Here is a 9,396-nt window from a genome sequence, read left to right as displayed (position 1 = left end):
GCCTCCCACCGTCGGGGAACTCCTCCTCCTCCCCGCACCCTGCACTTGAACTCTAAACTGGACTTCGCCGGCCGCCCCGACGGCCCACCCGCGCTGACTCTCCATCCCCATCGCTAACCCCGAGCGAAAAGGGAGGCTGCAGAGATGGTCGGGCTCTGGCTGGGGCTCATCGGGCAGAAGTTGCTGTTCTGGGGCGCGGCCAGCGCCGTCTCTCTGGCCGGCGCCACCCTCATCCTTAACCTCCTTCAGATGGTGGTGAGCTACGCGAGGAAATGGCAGCAGATGAGGCCCATCCCGACCATCGCCCGCGCCTACCCCTTCGTGGGACACGCGCTATTGATGAAGCCGGACGGGAGAGGTGAGTAAAGGATTGCGCCCTTGAGGCCCGCACCTTCCTCCACCTGAAGCCCTGCCCAGCAGGAACCCCAACTGGATCCAGATGCGGGCACCGCACATCAGCTCAACCCAGCCTTCTACCTGTGGCGCTGGCAGGTAGGAGAAAGAAGAAGAATCACCCTCTGGAGAATGAATTCCCAATTCTATCCAGACTTTGACACCTGCCCAAATTGTTTATGCCCCCGCTCCCATCCCATAATCAACCTTTTGCATATAGCCCAGAATGCACTATTTTCAAACTCATGTCCTTCTGCTTTTCTCTTCTCTTCTCCCCACATCAGCTACTCAGATCTCAAAACCCTATATTTTCTTCTGTCTTGGCTTGTTAAAGCTTTAAGGATGGAAACTCCCCTGGAACCTGGCAAATACTTAAGTGCCACTCTCCCTTTTCTCCCACTTTGGAAAAAAATGGACTGGAGTTTCATTTGAGACTTACCCCCTACTCTCGCCCAGACGTCATATGACTGGACTACTACATACTTTCGTTCCTTCTTGACCTTCACATTTAATAAGGTTTCATAATAGCAGTTAATAAGCTCTGCTGGTGGGGCCTTCAGGCATATTTATATGGCAAGCTGTATTTATTAAAGAGCGAATTTTTTAATCGAAATCATCCTTTTAAAAATGATACTTTATGTTTTGTTAATAGGAAAAGAAATCACTTTAAGTTAGAAAGCTCTCAAAAGTACCTGATATTTGCAATCTCCCATAGAGACTCATGGGTATACAATTGAGGATACCCAGATCTGAAAAGATTGATCCAAAATGATGTAATTTTAAATGGATCCCATCCAGAATCCAGCACTTCTTCAGATTAATTATTAATTGTTTTACAGGCTGAGCACTGACTTCAAAGCTTGAAGGATTACTTAATTTTCACTTGTGATTCCTCAAATAAAAATAATGATGTCATTTCAACTTAACAGAGATAAAATAAGGCCTTATGGGAGAGTGCTTTCCAAAATATTTTCTGGCAGAAGAAATAATAATAAAAAAAAACTATACTAACCAAATGTCAAAGTGAGTAATATTACAAGTAATTCAACAACATGTTTAGATATATGAAAATCACATTGATAGAAATCATCTGGATTAATACTAAAGGCAGAGCTAACTTCCCCCTCTATTCTGAGACGTTATAGTATTTTATATAATTGCATAGAAATACAGATGCCCCGGATGCCAACCATAATTGCCAAGTCACAATCTAAATATTGAAATCTCAAAAGATTAAAATCCCCTAAAGCCTAAAATTCCCCAAATCACAATCTTGAAATAGTAAAATCCCAAATGTTGAAATTCTGAAAGTCAAAACTAAAAACCAAAATTCTCATTGAAAAATAGTTTACTTAAGAGGGGTAGGAAGTCGAATCCAGAAAGGGTTGTACACAGGATAATGGCATCATGTTAGTCAAATGCATGCCTGAATATCTGGTGAAGCATTATTGTGTGTGTGTGTATGTGTGTGTGTGTGTGTGTGTGTGTGTGTGTGTAGGGGGATGTCGTCAGAGAAGATTGAAGTTAAGTCTGGGATGGGGAAGATTCACTCAACGGGGTCAGGCACCATCCAATCCATCATGGCCTCAGAAAGAACAAATATGGAAGGCAAACTGGTATCTCTCTGAGAGCTAGGACCAAATTTTCTTCTTCTGCCCTGGATGTCAGAACTCCAGGCTCCCCAGCCTTTGGATTCCATGACATAGGGCAGCATCTATTTCTCCACCCACACTGCCCCCACCCCCTCCACACCCGCTAATTTGCTATGTGTGCTATGTATTCCACCTTCACGTCATTTCTAATACTGCAGTTCTATATCATGTTATGCATTTTTATTGCACATTTGACAGTGACTTAGCACAATATTGATATTGTATGTAAGTATCATGTATCATTGAAGCATCCTCAATAAATGACAGATGTCTTTTTTATACATCTACATTAGTAAAAGAAAAAATTTCTCAAGCTCTCAACTCTTTGGTCACTGTATATGTATGTGGCGACCCATCATCATTGTGATTTTTGATCCTTCTCATCACAAGACTTGGGTGGTCTACCTTGGTATTTTAGATACCAGCACTTGGGGCTGGAGATGTATCAGTGTTAGAGAGCTTGCCTTGCGTGGACCTGGCTTAGATCCCCAGCACACACAACACAAAAACAAAACTGTAGATAAAAAAGTTATAAAACTGAGTGTACACAGTTATAAATCCTAGTGATATGTGTTATATGTGTTTATGGATTTCATTTTTTGACCTATTTCTTTTTTTTTTTTTTGGTGGGGGGAAGCAATTAGCTTTTATTTTTCTTAATTTTCCAAATTTTCATATATTTCTTTATTTTTATCAGAAATACACAACAAACTTAACAATACATGGCCATATTTCCAGTTGTCAATTGAGCACAATAACACTAACATAGTTAAATATCACTTTTTGGAATACTTTCTATTAAAATATTTCCACGTGGAAAAATAAGAATTCATACCCCATTTGAATCAAATATATGATATGTCAAGATCATTGTATTATCTTTGACCTATTTCTTTATGATTACAATTCATTTGCTTATTAATTGTTAATATATCCATGTGAGTAATGTTAATGTATTTTCATGTTTCTGATTATAAAAATGTTATTTTTGCTTATTTTTTAAAGAGATAGAGAGAATTTTTTAATATTTATTTTTGATTTTTCGGTGGATACAACATCTTTATTTTATTTTTATATGGTGCTGAGCATCGAACCCAGCGCCCCGCACATGCCAGGCGAGCGCACTACCGCTTGAGCCACATCCCCAGCCCAATTTTTGCTTATTTTATTGTGAAAAGTGATCTCTGAAGAATTCTGTCCTGTGTTATATAGTTCTCAAATAAAAATCCCCTTTTAAAATGTAAGTAAATGTTTTTAAAATAATTTATAATATGTTTTTTCCAGAATTATATTTTTAGGATTTTAGACACCAGAGATTTCAGCTTTCAGGCATTTTGATCTTTGGGGATTTCAATCTTTGGCATTATGGAATTCTTGTCTTGATTGAACTTAAAATCAAATATTTTTCTCTCAGTATTATGTCTTTGGGGCTTATGACCCAAACCTAGACTATCCTTTCCAACTTTACACTGGAAAGTGATACACTTAAGAGGTCTCATCATATTTGGGGGAGGATTCTAACAATTAAACGAATAAGAACAGTTTTAAAATAAATCGTGAACTGATTATATACTATTTGAAGTAATTGTCCTTGGAGTGACTTTCTGGGTGAAGAGACTAACAATATACTGCAATTCACAAAAGGGACTTTTTATATCATCAAGTGTTAGATTTTTGGCATCAAGAAAACTGTTGCTCAATTTCCAACTTTGTAACCAAGTTACTTTAAGAAGTTGTTTAAAACTTTCTAATAGAGGAGTTGTGTTTATTTATTTATCTATTTATTTAATTTTACCTGTAAAAGTAACTGCATTTGAAAGTTGTTTTAAGGATTAAAATTTCTAGATCACCACCTAGAACTTGTTTGGAGCAAATTATTTAATTACTAAACATTTACTGAGGTCCTGCTCTACACCCAGTATCGAGATCAGCAAAGCTGGGGATATGAGAATACTGTAAGATATGGTCTCTGTTCTAAAGAACACTGTCTCTTATACAAGAGGTTACGCCTTTCATTCTGTAGCTAATGTGGGAATTCTGATCTCAGTAACCTCACCTTGAAGAACGAACGTCTTCTAGTTGATCTCTAAACTCTCGTTTCATGCTTTCCCAATCCCTTATGTCAATGCCTGGAGGTGGGTATGTGGAGCTGCACCTGGCTGTTGAACTTGACACCTTTAAGCCACAAACTTCAAGCCTCAAACTTCCCTGACCCTTCTGTCAGACCAGATGAAGACAGGCAGTATAATAGCATGAAGCAGGATGTTTTGACACTGGTGATTTGACCCAGCCCTTTTCACAGCAACTTCAACAACTATATTATCCACCAGGCATTTCAAAGCAGTGTGGTATAATGGTTAAGATCTCAAGTTCTGAAGTCATGGTACAAAGCCAGGTTCCACCAGTTACTAGCTCTGTGACCCTGAGCAGTGATTTTTAAAAAGTGCATATTTTGGCACATAATTATCCTATAAGAGCTAACGTCATTATATTATTTGCAGTGGCAAATATTGTTTCAAGATAATTTTAGACCTACAGAAAGTTGTGAAAATAGTAAAGAGCATTCATGTCTGCCCTCTTTTCAGCTTCCTTTAATGGTATCAAATTACATAACTAGTGCATTTATCAAAATTACTAACATTTGTACAATACTATGAAAATTCTTGTCTTGATTGAATTTAAAATCAAATATTTTCCTCTCAGAATTTTTTCAGCAGCTAACTCAGTACACTGAAGAATACCGTCACCTGCCACTACTGAAGCTGTGGATAGGCCCAGTGCCAATGGTGGCCCTTTATAATGCAGAAAATGTGGAGGTGGGTGTGTGGTAAATAAAACAGACATTTCTCTGCATATTTTATAGTGTGGAAATATCATCAGAATAAATGTAATAAATGTATCCTTAAATTTCATTTAACTGAGTGTAAAGAGCAATGTATCTGTGCATATTTGTTATCAGGTCTCAATATATTTGATCTTCTTTTTTTGGAAAGTGTACAGAAGGCTAGAGTTTTTATAAGTCTGAATGATAGTTACATGTTCAAAACTCTAATTAGATTTCTTAGAGGCACAGCAATGAAAATGAAGATAAGAAAAGATAAAAATTATTAATATTGCCTTAAAAAGTAGTTGTGTTCAAGCCGGGTATTTCTATAATTGCAGTTATTTTGATGCCAATATATCTCTCAAATATTTTTTCTCTCCCTAAGGTAATTTTAACATGTTCAAAGCAAATTGACAAATCCTATGTGTACAAGTTCCTAGAGCCATGGCTTGGCCTTGGGCTTCTTACAAGGTAAGTCAGTATAAATTTGTAAAGTTGTGTGGTAGAAATAGTTACTTCTATGTATAAGTTGTTATTTTAGTAATTGACTAAATTTCTAAAGTAATTTAGTTATATTTTGGTTTTTATTTTTATCTTTGTTTTGTTTGTTTTTCTGTAGCAAGACTGTTCTCAGAAAGGGAGAGAATCTGGAAGGAAAGACCCAGCTAACAGTGGGCCCTTAACTGGCACAAGTTTATGGTGTATGGTGATCTCAGTCATGGTATTCCATGGTGGGTATCACCAGTAGAAGAATTATTAGGAGTTCCTAATATTATAGTGGAGCACGAAGAGGAGTGTCTGGTACAGGGAAATCTTGAAAAGCCAGTGGAAAAGGCAAGCAGCCCTAGAAAAGTACCTTGAGCACAGTGACCTTGATCTTGACCTGGCATCCAGAGTCTTATTTCTGACTCCATCCTCTGCAGGCTGGCCTAGCAAGAGAATTCAAACACAGTAGAAATCAAGATAGAGCCATGGAGCATGTGAACAATAGAAAACTAAGATATTGAAGGAGGAAGAAAAAAATTCTTCATCTTAGAATCTCAGAATTTAGAAATGGAGGAAAATTATTAAATTTTTCTATTTAATGAATAATAAATTAACTCTTAGTATTATAGAATAATGACCAACATATCTATATTTTGTAACTACGTGATTATTATATGTGTTTGTCTTTATCATTCTGACCAAAGCATTTGAGAATCTGTAGATGAAGCTGTTTCAGAATTTTGTTGACTTGGTTATATTCATGCTCTATTGGTTTTGGATATTACTCCTCTCTTATTTGTTAATCACGTATTGTATTTCTAGTACTGGAAACAAATGGCGCTCCAGGAGAAAAATGTTAACACCCACCTTCCATTTCACAATTCTGGATGAATTCTTAGATATCATGAATGAGCAAGCAAATATATTGGTTAATAAACTTGAAAAACACGTTAACCAAGAAGCATTTAACTGCTTTTTTTACATCACTCTCTGTGCCTTAGATATAATCTGTGGTAAGTCTGATTGATTTGTATTTAAAGTTATAATGTAAAGATGAAACTGATCAAATAGAAAATAACACTCTTTTGGGAAGATAAATGAGGGGATTGGAAAGGACAGGAATTCTTCAGGGTGGTGCTACTGATAAATCAGCTGCCTAACAGAGAACAACCACTCCTATGGTAGTGGGCACAGCAGTCACAGAGCAAATTGCCAGGAAGGCCAAAAGTAGAAAGTAGAAGAAGCAATGATACAGGAAGAGCAAGCAAAGAAGAACGATACTGAAATGTAGAAGAAAAGAATAGATTTTTGTTCTTTTTAGTGTCTGCCATTGCAAAATAAACCCAAGATGTATATATGAGCTGAATGTTTGCTTCTCATCCATATTTTATAGAAACAGCTATGGGGAAGAATATCGGTGCTCAAAGCAATGATGATTCTGAGTATGTCCGTGCAGTCTATAGGTAAATGCAATTCTTTCAATTATTTTTTAAATTATTATTGATTTGGGACTCAAAATTATTGCTAGTAATTTCTGTCTTGCATCTTTTTGTTGTTTTACAATGAGATGTTAAGCTAAAATTTAAGCATGTATTTTAGCTTAAAGGAATGTTAATGTAAACTTTGGAATATCTAGATTATGCAATAATTTTAAATGACTGCTTCCTAATATACTGGTATTATGGTATACATTATAATTTACATTACAATAGTTACACTAAGATGCTAAGTGATAAAAGACAGATCTAAACAATTTGTGTACTATGACAACCACGACCACAAAATAATTATAAGAAAAAAAAATGAGAAGAACCTATACCAATGTGCCAGCCGTGGTTACCCTTATTCTGTGTATGGACTTCTCACTCTATTGCATTTGGGTTTTGGTATTATTTTCCTTTCCCCTATTTTCTGTCCTAAGTAGTAACTGCTTTTGTAATTGTAACCAACTATTTTACTTTAAAATTGCTTGCAATATTTCAGTTACTAAGAGGCAGAATCAGGAACGATTTGGTGTATCCTGTCTTGAAGTCAACTGCTCATTTCCCTTCATTTTAACAAATATCTACTGAACATCTAAAGTCTGCCAGTCAATGCACAAAGTTCTAACTGGTTTTATAATGGTACACAGAACAGCATAGCATCGGAGACAGACATTGAACCACTATAAACTAACAGACTATACTATTGGTTAGGAAGAAAAGATCAAGCTGATATTTGAAAGGAAAAATCAATGTGTCCTACAGATTGGCCGTGGAAGGCCTCTCTGAAGGAATGGAGTCTAAGCCCATCCTGAAGGAGAGAACATGGAGGGCTTCTTGTGCTTTATCACTGGAAAGGAGAGAGCTGCTTGGGACAACCATGTGACAGTTATTTAATGAGCACTTTCTTATAGAAGAGGCAGTCATTTTCTTTTTCTTTCTTTCTTTCTTTTTTTTGGTCATGAGGACTGATTAAATGAATAGGTGGACCTTAAATAGAAGCAGATTTCATCTCAACCTTTAGTACCTAAGCCCCCGCTGGCCTTGGCAAGTTGAGAACTCACCCTGGAGAAATAAAAGCAGAGACCACAGACTATCCACAAGGGTGTTTTGTAGTGGGTTCTTCATTCCTCTTTAAATCTAATTTTTTTAAAGCCTCATCAATATGTGTAATAGCCCCATTTCTTCATTGTTTAGCATGGCGCTAAACATGACTAATGAGCATCAATGACTAATCAGCACCATTCCCAGGTACTACCTTTACCAAAATCAGGCACCAAGTTGGAGCTCAAGAAACAGACATTTCTGGTATAAGAGATATGTTTTCATCCTATTTATAGGATGAGTGATATGGTACATCGGAGAATGAAGATGCCGTGGCTTTGGCTTGATCTTTGGTACTTTTTGTTTAGAGAAGGACGGGAACACAAAAGGGGCCTTAAGATCCTACACACCTTTACCAACAATGTAAGTCATTTGTTTTATTGTGGTAAAATACACATAACATAAAATTCACCATTATAACCCTTGTAAGTGTGTAATTCGGTGGCAATCAAGGGCATCCACAACGTCACTCAGCCATCACCATTATCCATTTCCAGAACTTTTTAAGACCATGATTTTTATCTTTTGTTAGTGTAGCAAAAGATAGACGTAGGACCATGGAACCTAAGTCTCATAAAATAAAAGTCAAATTGAACAATAATGTAAAAAAATTGGTCAGTATGATTACATTTAAATTATATAAATATAATTCTAGTTAAATTAAGTTTAAATTATGTGAATACTAATACTAATTAGGTACTTACTAAGTATCAAACACGATTCCAAAGGTGGGAAACAGACTGATGAATAAGACATGTATGTCCTCTACCATAACACAGATTATCCAGTAGGGTAGAAAACAATATAACAAATAATTACAAAACATGAATATGGGCAATAACAAACAGAATATTTTGTAAAAACATAAAGAGGCAAAGATCTTTATACAAGAGTCTTCTGGGAAATGTTTGGTGGTAGTTTTCAAAAATAAAGGACATTCAAAGCATTTAATTTTGTGAAAAAAACTAAAATTAACCAGTTTCTACTATTTTATTTTCAATTAAAAAAAAAGCAGAAGAAAAGGATTTTGTTTTGAATGTAGGATATCAGTCTTTGTGTCACACAAGTGTTTATGAAAAATCAAGATTTATTTGAAAATATATGTTCAACTTTGAATTTACTGAAGAGTATTAATTTTAATATTTTCTTCCTTTGCTGTAAATTTTGGTTAAATTATATTAGATTTGCTTCCTTATGCTGAGGAAAACCCTGCCACCAATAGATTATTAATAATCATAAATTATTAATAATAAATCAATAGATGGATGTTAAATGAGTGAAATGTTGCTCTCAGTTGGCCACAGTATAGTGTAATAGTAAATAGGTTGTATTTTATAATTATACTTTTACTTAAATTTCATTCATTAATACCAATATCAATAATTCATGAATTCTAAACTGGATGGACAATATCATGTATATGAGACATGAGACATAATACATATATATATATATA

General features: G+C 35.8%; 1 protein-coding gene across 4 annotated transcripts in view; it reads left to right on the top strand.

The window, feature by feature from the left end:
- Window positions 1–9,396, top strand: part of LOC107142651 (cytochrome P450 4V2) — a 20,876-nt gene that overhangs the window by 392 nt on the left and 11,088 nt on the right. The window contains exons 1-7 of one of the 4 annotated variants that reach the window (XM_015486098.2): window positions 77–358; window positions 1,233–1,416; window positions 4,749–4,861; window positions 5,255–5,340; window positions 6,178–6,368; window positions 6,749–6,818; window positions 8,177–8,303. In XM_015486098.2, coding sequence (XP_015341584.1) covers window positions 4,829–4,861; window positions 5,255–5,340; window positions 6,178–6,368; window positions 6,749–6,818; window positions 8,177–8,303 — 507 coding nt within the window. In that variant the 5' untranslated portion in view covers window positions 77–358; window positions 1,233–1,416; window positions 4,749–4,828. Of the gene's footprint in view, window positions 493–1,232; window positions 1,417–4,748; window positions 4,862–5,254; window positions 5,341–6,177; window positions 6,369–6,748; window positions 6,819–8,176; window positions 8,304–9,396 lie in introns of all 4 variants that reach the window. The other 3 variants (XM_015486097.2, XM_015486096.2, XM_015486095.2) reach the window with 3 other exon arrangements.

The sequence above is a fragment of the Marmota marmota genome, unplaced genomic scaffold (genome assembly GCF_001458135.2).
Source record: "Marmota marmota marmota unplaced genomic scaffold, marMar, whole genome shotgun sequence".
Classification (NCBI taxonomy): domain Eukaryota; kingdom Metazoa; phylum Chordata; class Mammalia; order Rodentia; family Sciuridae; genus Marmota; species Marmota marmota.
Note: the sequence above shows the minus strand (reverse complement) of the source record. Positions and strands in the feature narration are given on the sequence as shown.